Source organism: Corapipo altera, unplaced genomic scaffold (assembly GCF_003945725.1).
Source record: "Corapipo altera isolate COAL_440 unplaced genomic scaffold, ASM394572v1 99, whole genome shotgun sequence".
Taxonomy (NCBI): Eukaryota; Metazoa; Chordata; class Aves; order Passeriformes; family Pipridae; genus Corapipo; species Corapipo altera.
The window spans coordinates 68,039-84,429 of NW_020884988.1; the positions used below are offsets into that span (position 1 = coordinate 68,039).

Consider the following 16,391-nt stretch of genomic DNA (forward strand, 5'->3'; position numbering starts at 1 on the left):
ACTAACACCTCTTAACTTCTGAATTTTTAGTTACTGCTGTGTTTATTTCCTTCTTCCAATCTCTCCCTGCTTTTGCAGGCAGGCATACTTCTAAAACAAGATGACACAGATTAATACATTAGCTCATGGCTTTCCAAAATTTTCACTGTCATAGCTTTTGTCCCCTGTCATCTTTACTCATATTGATTAAAAAGTATGACATGTGCGACATGAGAGAGTAGAAAAAGAAATTATACTTTATTTCTCTTGCTTTTTCGCTGGTGGCAGAATGAAAAGTCATGTCTCTGAATATATTTGTCAAAACCTATTTGTCTCGAGGCATCTAAAAATTCATGATTTAATCTGATAGAGATGATACCAAAAAAGAGCCTCTAGCTTTATGGCAACTCTTGTGTATGTTCTTGACATTTCACATGTCACCTTTGGAATGATTAAAAACAGACTTATTGTCTTTTAGAAGCAGATTTTAATTTTTAAGGAAAGTTCTTCCCCCAATTAATTTGAAAGGAGGAATCTTTCGTAATAACACCACTGAAGACTTCACACAGCAATACATTAGTAGTAAAATTAAAACTAAATAATATTTAGCAAAAAGCATTGCACGAAATAGGAAAAGGCATAACATACCTTGTGGTTGGCATATAGTTAAAAATCTAGTGATGAGCAGCCTCCTATCCTTATTTCTACAAGCAAATGAGTAACATGTAAAATATTTCTGCAGATAACTGATTACAAGATAGCTGCACATCAGCCCTTCATCTGTTAGTAAAAGCAGTTAAGTATTCCATGCACCAACCCTATAGATTGCACAGAGCCTCCCCACCTCCCCCTTCCCAGAAAACAAAACACCCAAAGAGTAAAAGTAGTAAAAAATCATTACCATTTTTATTACAGCTCTAAGCAAACCTGCAACAATGACCAGGGTGAACATTATTCTTGCAAAATCCTACATGCAAAGAAAGCCTTGGGTAAGTGACAGTTTAATGCTGGTGGGGTTTTCTGTCTGTTTTTAAGTAAGAACTCAGAGGTTTGGATCCTATGAAGCTTCAATTCATAGTCTTTTATTAATTTGACTCCAACCCCACAAAGCTTCTTCCATAAGCATTCCCATGGCATCCTTGGAATGCTGTCATAGCATCACCAAACAGCTTCACCCAGAAATACAAACACAGCCTCCCCACTCCCCCCACCCGAGCCAGCCCCCTGATGAGCAGGACACTGTCACGAACAGCAAAGGCTGGAAAACAGAAACAAGCAAGCAGCCAGTTCTCTTCAGTGCAACCCCCACGCAACTGTGGAGCTCTTTGGACATGTCTGTGCTGCCATCACTCAACAGGCTGCAAAAAACAGACCAAAGCTGGCTCATGGCTCAGCAGGATTTGTTTCCAAGTTCACCTGTGCTTTGCTCCACGTTACCCAGCTGGGTCATGTACACAAGAGACCTCACTAATTCATGCCTAGTTCAGCCTGGGATCAAAGCACAGACATATCTTAAGGTCTTATAACTGACCTTTTACTCCAATTTCAAAAAGTGTTCATGACCAGAAAAATAAAAGGAGAACAATGATGGGCATATTGCAGAACTGGAGTTTGCCATAAAACTGCTTGCCCAGCAAACCCTGTCTGTTCTCCAGCTGAGGCAGAGGTCAGAGCCTGGGACACTGACCCCCAGCCCATCCCAGTCCATCAGGTCACCACCAGCAGACCACTTGCCCTCTCAGTCTCTATCTGCCTGTCTACAAAACTTGGATGGAGCTCTGAGCTCCTTCCATCTCCTTTTGTAAACATGGATGTGTGTGCACAGTGGCTACTCCACAACCAATCCCACCAGTAAGCCAGGAGTCCTTGTGAATCCTTCCTCCAGTATCCCTCACATGACCTCCTGTTATTTACATCCCTCCTTACTACTCTTTTCACTTGGACAATCTGGAAACAGAACTAGTTTATCTTCTTTCTGCTCCTCTTCCCCTGGCCATTGACACACCATGTGCCAGTTCAGTCTGAGGTGTAAATCAAGCAAAGGACAGTGTCTGTCTCCAGGCATTCTGCAGCGACTGCAGGCAGTGACTTGGAACAATGCAGCTTTAACCAAAAATATCAAACTTTCCCATTTCTCAAAAAACCTGTAGAACTGAAATTGGAACTGCAAGTGCAAGCCTTATCCAGATTTAAGGTTGATAACTAATGCATAATTTATTGTTCTCAATACTAATGGAAACACTTTATAAATTCCTCTGTCTCCTAACAGTCCAGTTCACTTGTCAGATGCTGGCACATAAAAAAGGGAGACCAGGAGAGCACTCAGAAAGACTGAAAAGGTACTCTGGCATCGAGCACTGCCCTGTTTTTCTAAAAGTTTAGATGTACCTTCCTATCAAAACATTTTACAGCTTTGGTGAAAAATATTTTGATTAAGATACAAATGGACATTTTCATTTGAGCTAAATTCTCCTTGCTGTAATCACACCCCTTCATACAAGGAAATTCTTGGAATGAATAAACAATGAAAACAGCTCTTGCAGTTTTCCTCCCTCTCATCCCCATGGTGGGATACAAGCCACTGTGAAAAATGAAAATTCCCGTTAGCTAAAACTAATTTCAGATGCCTGTAACTTTTAAAAAACAAGGGTTAATCTATTTCAAAACACCGTATCGACTACGTACTGGTCTCACTTGTACCTCCCTCACTGATCTCAACTATTAAGAAATCCTTAGGAACTGATATCTAGGACTTGCATGCACAAGAACTACTTGATTTCAGGAGTGAACAATGCTGATGGAGTTGATGAAGTCATAGCTGCATTGTAAAGACACAGCCAAAGACAATTTAGATGTCTAAGAACATATAAACCTGCTCAGAAACACAACCATGAGTCAGCACAGGTTTTAGTAACTGGTGCTTTGTTCAGAATTCATGCACAAGGAAATAGAAGCCTCTTCCAATAAAAAATGCTTCACTTCCACTGGGGCCTCAATTCAGTCACTAATTTGAGTGACATTGCTGAGCTTTGAGCACTGGTAGAAGCTGAGTTTTCCTTTAGAGTAGCAATCTACTTCTCACACTTCTTACAGGACTGCCTGGCACACCTCAGGAACCTCAAACATTGGACTGCAAGGCATGTTTGGGGCTTTGTCCCTGCCTTGAGAGCCTTGCAATTCAAAGGTCACAGCAGTAACCTGTAACAGCAACACTGAAAGGAAAACCTGAATTATACATTATGCAAGAAATCAACAGGAGATCCTAAAGCCCTGATACACCATAAAGTAAAATATGAAGAATAGTAAAACTAAACCAACCTCAACAGGAATTTCCAGCAGACTCCCCTTCTTCCAGGGCACAATGCCTTTAAGAATAAAATCCACTACTTTAGAATTTTTTAATACTTCGCCCACAAATGTAATAACTTTATCCAGGGTATCAACCCTTTTCTCTATCTTTGCCAGCCTCTCCTTATGCTTTGAGGCATCTAGCTGGGCAGCTTTCATCAGCTTCAACACTTCTGAGCACATGCTGTGGACGTCAGCCTGGTGAGCACTGTCCGATACCTTCAGGCCTTTCTGCATTTCATCTGTGTCAGCAGGAGCTGCTCGGGACACTGTGAGCTTGTTAATGCCTTTTTCTACATCATCAATGCCTCTGTTAACCTGCTGCAGTTTGCCTGTCAGGTCTTCTTGGAAGTGCAACAGTCTGTCCATCTTTTCGTTCAGGAGGAACAGTTTTTTGTCCACTGTGCTTAGATTGATCACTTTTGCAGGCTGTAACTTTGTCAGGGCACTTCCCTCTGCGAGGTCCAAGCTGCCTGCAGACATTGCGTCCAGACAGCAGGATGTCAGACAGGTTAGGCTGCCTTTTCATTAATCATAAATTAGAAAATGAGGCTCTGAAAGTTCATCTTCTTCAGCTATTCCTATACCAGACAACCTCACTTACTGGAGTCGCTAGAGCATATCATGAGATAGCTACTGCACAAAAGATTTATTTCTGTGTTATCTATTTCTTACTGTGGGCTTTCAGTGATGGAAGTAATTTGGCACCAGACTATGTTTTCTTGGGCCTCCTTGACGTCACAAAACCATTTAAAATTCTTTCTCGAGTGGCTGTTGATAGGCAAGCATCTTAACAATTGCCAATGCCTGCTCAGGCCTTCGGGGGAGGAGGATTGTTTTTATGACCAGTTTTAGTTCTGTGATAATGAAAAGGTGCTAGAACATTTCCCTTCATTAAACAGGAAAACTATATAAGTAAATTTGCTGGCCTTGTGCTGAAGCCTGGAAGAATTCTGCTTTGTTGCACGGCTGCAGAGCACCCATCATAGAACAGGGTATGCTCTTTAGGTTGGCTGGCACTTGAATTTAAAAATAGAGCACAATGACAATGATCTGAAATACGTATCTAGCACCAGCATGTCTCTGTCAACTGAAACTTCTAAAATTAAATCTTTCTCCTGGGTTATGAAAATGAACCGAGTTAAAAAAATATCAGAATGAAGGCACAGCGGAATTAGTCCAACTATTAGCAACAAAACTATTAAATCATAAATCTTGAAGGACTTGTTGCTGACTTGCTTTTCGGTTCTGAATCACAGCATATCTCCTACAACAGCTACAGTCACTAGAGAACAGGAGTCACTTCGCACTGCACAGCCCCCACTGCCACAGTTCTGAATGCTTTAGAAACATTAATGAATGTATCCTTACAACACAGCACAGAAGGCGAGTCAGTTCTCTTCCACAGAGGATGAACTGTGGCAACAAGAGAGCAAGCAGTTTGTCCCATGCCAGATGTGGCATTGTGTCACACGACTCTGCCCACTTCTCCTGGGTCCCTTTTTGCTGCTGTGTGTCCATAGAGCAGGGAGGAGAAACCAGTGGGGAAACCCTGATGGTGCAGGAGTCCTGGTGAGACAGGACAATGGAACCACATCAAAGCCATGGGCTTTGGGATACTGAGCATCCCTTCCTCTCTGATCCCCTCCTCATTGTTTGGATGGGGCATATGGAAGAAAAATGTCATTCTTAAAGTGAATTTCTTGTATGAGACAGAACATTCTAGACATTAAAATCCTTAACACAGAGTAGTAGCAGCTTTAAAATTACCCACTCAAGACAATGTTGAGTCCTTGCCACTCCTTTACAATTTTTACCTTTACAATAAAAAACCCACCCTATTTGGCTACATCTACCAAGGTCATCATATAATTATAACCAACCTAATCATTCTGTGACATTTAGAGGCCAATAACTGCCTTTACAAAACACACTAAAAGCTTTAAGACTTGGACTGTTCATCATCTTCATGGGAGAGTTTGAATACCAAGCAACAACTTTGGAAGAAAACTTGGCTTGGGAGTTGGCATTTCATGCCATGTCACTTCTCCTGACCAAAAAAAAAAAAGTATTTTAAAGTCACTGGTGTTTTCACAGTGGCCTGGGATTGAATGGCATAAGTTTTATGTTATGTATATACAGCTCTATCTTGAAAGTTTAGGACATTGGCAATAAAAGACTTCACTGCATTTAAAGAAACTCTTCTACTGCATTTAAAGCCAAATGCCTTTAAGTAATTAATTCTTTCAAGCCTACAAACATCCTTGATGACAAATAAACAAAACAACCAACATATTAACTAAATCAGGAGTACCTGCTGAATGTTGTCCTCTTAGGAACAAAAAGAAAATGGTAGAGTCATTAGGTTGTTGTATTTAAAGTCCGACAACTTACACCAAATGCTTCAATAAGGAAACCTGACCACAAAAGTCAGTCCCAGTTGCACACTCAGAACTTGAGTTGCCACCACCAGGATGCTGTTACAGGCACAGCACGGCCATGAAACAATGCAAATACAACCAAAGTGCACAACTGGCCTCTGGGTGTGCTTGTGGGCAGACAGGAGCCCTCCAAAATCCTGAATTACCTCCTTAGTTATTTAACAATTGAGAGCAAAAAAAGCATTAATGCTGCCCAATTGTTACTAACTCTCGTTATTAGTTATGTAACTGATTATTTAACCCTTCTCACATACAATGGACCGGTGGTAAAGGCTGTGTAAAACAAAAACTAGGAGTTCAAAAACAAAAATGAAAAAGGAAATCTCTGAATTTATATTAGTTTATACAAACAGACCTGCATGATTGCAACTCGAGGGGCACAAACCACCTCTTTCTCCTGCAGATTCAGCCACATGCCCTGTGTTCTCCAGCTACATGGAACAGATTTCACCACCTAACTCCTGCTCGTACAGTGCACTGGGAGATGTTTAAGACAATGCACTGTGGAGAAATCTTGCTACAAATACAATAATGCAGCAAATATTCCCTGCTAGTGTTGTCTGAGGTGCAGGAAAGGTACAGCCAAAACTGTCTCCTACTCAGATACAGCCCTTCAACTTATTACATTACTTTCATCGTGCTGTGCATCCATAAGCAACTGCAAAATTATAGGTGGGGTGAAGGACAAAGAAGGAAACCTCACTTGGACCATAGTGAAAACTGTTAAACATCCATCACAAGGTTAAGGTCAGTTTTTCTTTTTTGATTTTCATTTTCTCCTCCAGTCTCTCCCCTTTCAAACTGCTGTCAAACACACAAAAAATAAAAACACCTCTGGCACATCTAACTGGTTGTTTTGTCTTCAGGATACCTCAAATACTGGCAGAAAAAAAATCTTTTATTCCTTTTGCTTTGAATTACAATAGCAGGCAATTGTTGTTCAAAACAGTGATTTACTGCCCAGTGTTTGCATCTTGCTTGACCAGCCTGGAGAGAGCATTTAGTTCCATTGCCAGTCTTGAGCCTTTCAACACTTACCAAAAAATAAGGGAAAAATCCTAAACTGCCTGACTCCACATTACAGACAAACAAAAAGCACATTGTTGTGACAAGTGCAACAGCCAATTAAAGTCACTTTTTCTTTGTGTGGAGCTATTGCTTATAATGACAATTTGCACTTAGACACTGCAACACACGGTGCTGCATCTTCTGTACCCCCAAATGACACGAAGTGTTGTATGAGCAACAAATACTGTGAGCAGTGGGTGCTGCAGGACCTCTGCAAAGGGCAGAGTTGTGCTCAGTCACCCCATGTTGCCATTGCCAAAACAAACTGGGGATCCACAAGACTCCACCACAGTCTGGATGTAATTTGAATACAGTTTATGATAAAACTGGTCTCCTGTGGATTCCTGCTCATTTCTTCCAGGTAACAAAAAATGAGCACTGTGATCTGGAGTGTGTAGGCAACTGCCTCTGCTCCATTATCTGCTGAACTGAAATGAACTTCTCAGATATCTTTAAAATACCTCCAAGGCATCAAGTATCTCAGGAACACAGAGAAAAGGAACACAAACGCTGGAGAACCAGAACTACAAGTGACCTTGAACTTATGATGTCAAAGATACTTCTATTCTCAAGGGGGGAATGAGAGTTTATTCCTCTTTGGCTCAGACCCCACACACGCTCTCCCAGTTGTAAAAGAGAGATGTCAGAAAACAAGGGAAAAATTCACATTCAACACAAAAAATCCATCACATGGCAGTTCAGTTATGATTCCTCCTTGCTAGCTGTGACCCAAAGGAAGAAAAAAACCCACAAAGATGGGATGAAGAGAAAATAAAAAGTACAAAAGAAAGAAATAAATCCACAGCATGTACTAAACTGACAGCAGAGGCTTATACCCCAAACAAGAAATGTCACAGAGGTTAAAACCAGCTGCTCAAACAGATCATCTCATTAGATTGTTGCATTGCTTCCAACAACACTGTAAAACTAGAGATGGCTGAGGGCATGTAGGTAAATGAAAAAATAACTTTTTATATGGCCTATGAAAAGTCAAAGCTTAATAGAAAACTTGAAGGCTTTAGGAGAAGTCTGCAGTGGTTGCAATGTAACAGAGTCCTAAGCAGATGGAGAACTCAATGTGGCAAAACCTCGGGAGCTTACAAAAGGGTAAACCAAAGTAGATAAGCTAAAAACAATCTGGCTACATCTGCTAAACACCACTCAGGCAAAAAAATACTAACAAATATCTTTTACGATTTAGAAAACAGATGTCAAGTTTTTCAAGTTGCACTGAAAATCTACTTAATCTGCATCTAATTGATGCAGCTCATTAACATACACTTGCTAAACTTTTCCCCCAGCAAATGAAAAGCTAATTGAACCTTTTAAGGATACCCAAACTTTTGAAAAATTAAGCCTAATTTCTCATGAATAGCACGAAAGGTAATAAATTATCCACAGAGTAATGGTGTAGCAACAGAGCAATTCTTACAACAATGACAAGCACAAAACAGGCACTGGCTCTAATTTAGAGGAATAACTTCCAAGGACAAGATATGCCATAAGGTCTGGATAAGTCCATCTGGTTCAATAGTTGGGTTTCCTGCTGAGACAAGATCGTAGTAGGAACTAGACCACACCTGCCAAGAACCTGACACTTGATGTTATCACTCATGTTGGCTGGTGGTTGAAATCCACCTGCACAGTAAAAGGGTCTCTGAAGCACTACTGGCATCCCCACGTGATCCTGGTGTGATACAGTTCAATATTGCCTATTTCTGTGTATTTATGAGAAAAAACTGTTAACACAGTAGGTTAGGAAACACTCTTTCAAGCCCTGCCTCCTTCCCCCACCTCCATTTTACTCCTTTTTCAGACAATTGACCCTAAGGACAGTGCTCCCAGGCAGTGGCACAGCTAAGGATAGGTTACTGATCCCAGGTCATGTGCACCATTGTAATGCATCTCTGCCAGGCAGCTGACAGCAGAGAGCTGAACAGATCAATTATGACATTTCATTTACATCAAAGAGATGAGATTTCTAGATAATACTGTTTACCATTTGTACACATGGCTTACCAAGATCCCCAGAGTCCTTCCACCAGGTTACTTTGCCTCTCAGGAGGCCAACAAGAGCATCTGCTGCCCATCCACATTCACTCACTCAACCCCAGAGCTTATTCTTGCCACCAAGTCTGTTGCCCACAGAAACTACATTAAGAAGCTCATTACTTTTAATTTTCATTCTTTCTTTTTTTTTTTTTTTTTTTAACTGAAGCAGATACTAAATTATTTAACTAACTTGGTCCAGAAGAGTGGTAACTGGCAATGCTTCCCTGGTATGGTGATAAGGATTCACCCTCCCACTACTCTAGACCCACCGCCACAGAGCTCACCCTTGGAAACTGAACAGAAAAGTCATGTTGGTCACTCTGCTTTCCCTGAATTTCAGTGATTTTATATCTAATGCAGTCAGTTCCTCATAAAACCTGCTGATTTTAAGGGTCAGCCACAAAAGCCACCCTTGGATTCAAGAAGCCTCTCATTTACAAGATGCTCTCTCACTGCTCCAATGAGCTCAGCAGAGAGCCCTGAAGCCTATTTTACACCCATCAAAAGCCCTTGTGCCTGTGGCAGTTTGCTCAGGTACAAGTTAGGGTAAGTCAGCAGGGATCTACCATAACACAGAAGAGTAGCCTGGGCTGTGCAGTAATGCCAACAGGAATAAAATCAGCAAAAGCAAATTCTCATCACTGAAGTGATGTGATAGGGCCTCTCAGGACACGTAGATAGGGAACAGGCTTGTTGCACAAGAAAGGGTTATTTCTAGACAGTCAACTTTTCTGAAAAACAAACTTGCATAATCCAGAACTTGCTCCAAAACACATTAAAATCAGCACAATTGTTCTTGCTGACTTGAAATTTGACTGGCTTAAAATCAAATCCCTCAGAAAGGGCTCTGCTTTGCCAGCAGCACATTTTTGTTTGAGAAGAAGAAAATCCCCACACTGCACCGTGCTTTGTGCTGTCTTCTGCTCCCTTCCTACTTTGGAAGATCTTTGTAGCTTCAAGTTTGAAAAATTACCACAAAAATGTATGCTCAGAGCTGTACTGACTCGTGAATTCGTAACCATCGTTTCCATCTTCACCTTTCTCACCACCACGACTGACAATTGCTGTAAGAATACATTTCAGTACTTTCTTTGCTTCTCCACTTATATTTCCCAAGTTGAAAGGCAAGAATTCTGTCCCCTAGCTACCCTTCTGCCCTTTGCAGTTACTGACTGAGGAAAGATTCCCTTGAGCACAATTTTACGTTGCACTGGTTTAAGTCTTTGACAGGTAAAACACACAAGCACCTCAAATTATGTGGGATTGCACTGGAATTTAAGTGAACTAAGTGTCCATGGCAAGGCAGCCTCCAGCCCCACAAACCCTCTGACTGGACTTCAGTGTCCCTTGGCTACTGACACACACCCTGGAAAACTTTTCCCAAGCCATTGTAGAAGCAGTTAGTGCCTTCATTTCAGGCCTTGTGTAAGCTGCAGTCTCAGTTACCGATTTTTTTCCTCTCACTCACATTCCCACCTGACTGCTCCTGTTGCGGGACAACAAACACCAAATTCTGTGTTCACTGTTCCTTGCTAATAATGGCCTTTACTGGAACCTAACAATGGGGAATTCTTAATTTTTTTTTATTTTTTATTTTTTTTTTAAATAAGAACACTTCTTGAAATTGCTACTCCCCACTAATAACCAAAACACCACGTTAAGGAAATCCTACCCTATACTTATCTGCCCTATAATGAAGTCTGTTATGTGCTATATTCACCTGCTGATTTAGATCTCTCTGACATTTTGCTTTGACGTCATTCACAAACACAGGAATAACTTCATCACTTCAGGCTTAGTCTCAACACAAACTCTGCTTTGAAAAAGATTCAGAATAAAAGAGTTTGTGTACAGAAACTGATGGTTTAGCAAACTCTTTTCAGTAATCAAATACTTGCACTCCTTTGAGTGAATGTTTAAACGTCTGGCAAAACCCAGAGAAATTGCTGTATCCATCTAAGTTGGATGCAGCTAAACTTATACTGGTTTTCATCAACTTAGAATATGCAGGAAACAAAAAAAACAATGTCATATCCAGAAAAGCTTGTCTAAAAGAACATTATCCCACATGTCAGTGGAATTGCAGAAAGCAGCTAACAACAGGAATCAAGTTTCCCAGAGCAAGGCATGACAAGGCAATTTTTAAAGTTTATCTCTCTAAAGCAGACAGATTAAGAACAGTTGGGTGTGAATTAGAAGCTTTGAATTTAGGCTCCAGTGGTATGGCTCAGCACAGTGATCCACTTTTCCACCTGAAGTTAATTTATCAGTACAAATACCTGGTAAGAACAGAAATCCAGAGTACATTTGGTGCAGCCATTTCCACTCCCAAGACAGTAAGTACCCCCTAGTGCTTCTCTGAAAGACTTCTGTCAGAACTCAGGAAGTTTTGCTTCTGAACCACCTTGCTACCTTAAATCAACAGCCAGCAGACTCCAGAGTATTAATTTTAAGCAACCACATAGACATTTCTCTGCCTTCATAAAAGGCTCCTCAATTAAAACTAATAAACCATCGATTTTGGAATTCTGCTGTTAGATCAGTTAAATTAATCTCCAGATGCATTGCAGAGACAGCTGCAGTGTAAACCCAGACACACTGATTATCAGTGCTAGACTACAAAAACAGCCCCAAGTCCTGGCACCATAAAGCCAAAATCACTCAGAGGAAAGCAAGCAAATAACACTGCTGATAAAAGATCCAGGATATAAATGGTTTGGATTTCATATTAGTTGATATCAGGAGTATTTGTCACTAAAGGGTAGTAGGGCAGTTCCATTGACAAATATAGTAACAGTACATCAAGATCTTCTCAGTGTGAGAAATTAGGAGAGTGGTTAAAACTCTGGGCTGGATGCTGGAAAAGGCTGCAGAAATACTCTGCAGAGGTAAGCAAGTTACAGCTGGCAAGTCTGTAACACAGTCCCTGAAAATAGTGAAATACAGAGATCCCCCACTCTTGTTCAGCCACAAAAAGAAGGACAGGAAAATTCTGAAGAAGTCTGTCTGAACTGAATCTAGTGAAGACTGGATCCTATGAAATTCTGTATTTCCCACCCAGATAAAAGGTCCCCAAACAGGCTCAGTGGCCCATAGCAATGACTGGCAGCTTTCTACCTGCCTTACCAAGACAAGCCATCACTGATGGCCATGGCAACAACTGCCTCCCGGGGAGGGATGGCCCAGTCAGCCACCTGGTAACTTATGCCAATGTTTTCACAGGAAAAGACTTCTGAGATCACAGAGTCCAACCTATGACCGAACACCACCACGTCAACTAGACCATGGCACTAAACCTGATAATTTCTAGCCCTAAGACTGATAATTCTGTATGAGGCAAATCCAGAAACAATAAGGTCAATCAGTCATCAAATCTGTAGCAAACTGTTTTCTTTGTATAGCAAGACAGGTCAAGGAAAATGCAATTCAAGCTGTGCTGATTCCCAAAGAGGTGCTGAGAATTAGCCAGGACCCTGAAGGCTACCACACTGGGGCTTCTGGTGACTTTAGCTGAAACTGGAGACAGGAACCCACCAGGAAAATATTCAGAACAGAGATATTTATAGAAAAAGGGCATTTCTTTTTAAGTCTACTCAGCCCTGTACAATACCAGTGAATGTGCCATGACAGTGCTGGAAGGAATCAGGTCTCTGAAAGGAAGCATTCGGGACCTGAAGTCAGACACATGCCCAAGTTGGATGAGCCAGAAAGCACATGCACTGCTCAAGCCTGAACAACAAAACAAGGACACAAATGAGAGTGAAAGGTGAGCCACAAATATAGAAGACAACAGCAGGAGGAGCAGCTTGCTCCTGCTATCTCAATTCAGCCATGGATAAGGTGAAAACAAACCTGGTTTGTAATGTCAGAGACTATATATAGTTTACTACTCTAGTTTCTGGGATATGAACTGTCTGAAAGGATACTCAATAGAATATATTTAGACTGCAGACCACTATTCACTGGTGCAAAATTTAAATCAGAGCACATGACATCTTTCTCCTGAGTTCCTGCAAGGCCTGGAAGACAGTGCTAACAACCAAGATGCTCAGAAACTTTCCGACCATGTATTTTTTCTAAAAATCCCAATCCTTCAAAATGGGTTACCATTTCCATTCATTTTCTTTTCAGTCTGCCTGCCTTCCTGCTAGGTCTCCATAGAAGTGTGCACAGAGCCTGCCAAGACTCTGGACCCTGGGATGGTCATTTAGGCCTCTGCAGTTCACACACTGCCCCAGAGCCTGGGATCCCAAATCTGCTCTGCAGAGGAGAGGAGTGACTCCCCAGGTAAGCAAGAGCCTGAACTGCAGGTGTCAAGGCTTATCCCAGCAGCTCTGTACCCCAAGCATCAGCTACACAAAATGGGAGACAAATGTTTAAAGAGATTGAAACAAAGGTGATTGTTGTGCAGTGCAAGTCATTCAAAAACGGTCACATGAAGGTCAAGATGTGAACCAACAGTACCAAATAACCCTACACAGGATTCCCAGAAAAAACAGGTCTGAGTAGAAAAAGCAGCAAGATGTTACCCAAAGAAAACCCAAACCAAATCCAGAGAGTGGAATGCATACCCCCAACCACAAACATGAAGTAGGAGAGGAGCATAAAGATTAGCTTATGTGAAAGACTACATGACTTTGGATATCTCATTAAGTGGCTGTGTCCTAAAATAAGAGTCAGGTCCAACAAGTCAACAAAAGGAAGACAGCAGCACCATCAAGGTTAAAAGGAGTGATGCAGCTGATCATCAAAGCTGTTCAGCTCAAGGAAATGAAAATCCTAAAGCAATTATAGGCAATTTGGTCTTCAGGCACATGTTAGAACACTGCTATCACTGCCAATTGATAAGTCCAATTAAAATCAGAAACACAAAATGCCTCATCTTATTGCTTGAGCATGAACTATCCCCTCCACTGTACCTCTGAGCAATAAGAGAGATTCCCAAGCAATCTGTAAACACACACAGGCCACTGTTTACAGAACTGCCTGGGGTTGTGACTCCTTCCATAACAGCCCAGTCAGCTGAGCCAGGCACTCAGCTGAGTACAAGCAGGCAGCTCACCAAGTACTAGCCCAGAAGGAGACTATAGTCCACAAACATGCAAACAACAGGTTCCACACTGCAACCACTGCAGTCAGAACCACACAGGCACATCCTGTTGGAACAGGCTCAAACCCAACCTGTAGGCTGACATTCTACATGGGAGAAGAGCTTTCAGTAGGGTTAATATTAAACTTACAGATCAGAGCAGTTCTCAACAACTTTATGAAGAATGCACACATGGCCCAAAGTACTATTCATCCTTACATGCTCTCTCATATCCTCCAAAAGCATCCTTCTCTTTATAATGTTCTATGACTTTGAGTAATAGCTTTGTGAACAAAACAGAGAATGATTTTCCAAGAGAATAACATAATGAGTTTGGTCAACTGGCCAGAGTGATGTAACGCAGTGCAAGACATCCAAAACAAAGTTGGTTCTGATTCTTAGCTCACTGAGAACATGGAAAGCCAATAAATCAAACTAAATCTAACATAACATTTACCTGTGGACCTTAATGTCATTTTCACAAGAGAAGCACCATTATCACTAGTTTTACAGAAAAGGAAATTGAAGTAATGAATATGAAAGAATTACTCAGTCACCCAGCAGATCAATTACAGAGAAACAAGATATTCTGAATCTCATTATAGTCTTCATTCTACTGCAAAACATTAACTCTCATCTGCACAGAGCCAAGCCACAGAATGCCATATAGACAGATAACTGCAGGACTGACTTTTTTTTCCCCAAGACACAACTAGTCCAAAAACCCCTGGCTTGTTTGCTTGGATGGTTCTAAGGCCACTCTCTGTAGTCCCTCTGGAAAAACCTTTCATTTGCACTTCTTCAGAAATAAGCACGAGAAAATTTCACATATTTCAGGTTGTTTAATATCTTTGACAGAAAGTTGAACACAAACAATTTAAACACATCATTATCTCTTCAACACGAAGAACAGTTGAGTAGTATATTCAAATTAATACACCAAAACATTTTTCTGCTATATGGCTGTAAATATACAATAAATCATGTGGCCACAGGAATATGAAACGTGTCTGGTCTTCCCGGCCATTTTGTTTCTTATGTAATATATGATAACCAAAAAAAAAATCAAACTGTACTTTTGGCTATATTAAATCCACTACATGTCATTACATTAGGTGAATTTAAGACTTTGAAGCAATATCCTGCTTGTTGAAATTAGTAGATATTTTGTCCCTTTCTTCAGCTGGCCCAGAATATGGTTCATTACTGTTGATTTAGTTCATTTACTCCATTGATTCTTAAAAACAAAGCTGATTACAAATACAAACTTCAAGAAAACCCATTACAGCTATTGTTGAACGAAATACATGAGGAAATCCTTTCTTCAAAATTTTGAAAGAGAACAGTCTTAAAAAACCCACAACAATCTGATCTATTCTAAATTAAAATGCAACTCCTACAGTTGCTTTTTTTTTTAATGACTTAAACATTATTATATGTACATGTCATTCTTCTTAACGTTGCTTAAGTCCATTTTCTGCCACTGGTCTTTTCAGCAACTCAAAAAGTAGGTAAATACAAACAAACTGTAGAAAACACTTTTCCTAGACTTCCTACAACTAGTAACCAAAATTTAACTTCACAGATAGCTTGAAATCACAGTGGGTTTTGATGAACAGCTTACAAAAGTAGAAAAGCAGATTCCCATTCTCTCTTCCACCAGTGGCTTCTCTACGTCTCTGCTCTCACAGGGTCGATCGTGGTTAAGCTTTGGGAGACAGACTCTCTTTGGCTTTGTTTTCCTCAGACCTCTGCACAACGGGGTTCTGCTCCCCCAGCTTTCCAGGACTATCCCAGAGCACCCTTTGAGGTACTGCTTGCCCACTGATTGCACTGCTTTTACCACAGGTCAAACGGGCTCATGCAGGATTTGGCTGCTCATGAAATCACCTCAGCCTGCCCGACACGTTCACTGCCTTAAAACTCACAGACATAAAACAACTCAAGCAAAAAGCTGTACCAACTGACCTCCACATAATTTGAATGTCAGCCTGGAATCCTATATGACAAATATTCCACTCAGGATAAAAGTTTTAATGTGTCAACGTTCTCCCGAAAAGTAAATTTTTTACGAAGGCAAAGCCTCCACTCATCATTTCAGAAACACCTCCTTGACACTGGCAGGTGTTCTGCAAGCCAACAGACTGCACAACCTGGCCAAGAATGTCAAACACACGTAGCACCTCACCAAAGGCACAGAAAGCAAAACTGCGCCATCCAGAAAGTTTTCCCTTTCAAACTTGGCTCACAATAAAGCTCTGAGGAGTCCCTTACCGTGAATCTCTTTATGTAATCAGAAACACAAAATCCTCCCATGCTCAAACGAAGGGATCTGTGCAGGGAAGATTCTTGATATAAAGTTCCCATTCTGCTTGGCTTGTCTGGTGGTCACCCAGGTAGCCCAGAGCCTTTTA

The 16,391-nt window shown here is 41.0% G+C and overlaps 1 protein-coding gene across 1 annotated transcript in view; it reads right to left on the reverse strand.

The window, feature by feature from the left end:
- MYLK3 (myosin light chain kinase 3) overlaps positions 1-16,391 on the reverse strand; it is a 34,655-nt gene extending 18,264 nt beyond the window's left edge. The window contains exon 1 of the mRNA XM_027666243.1: positions 16,252-16,391. Coding sequence (XP_027522044.1) covers positions 16,252-16,344 — 93 coding nt within the window. The 5' untranslated portion in view covers positions 16,345-16,391. The remainder of the gene's footprint in view (positions 1-16,251) is intronic.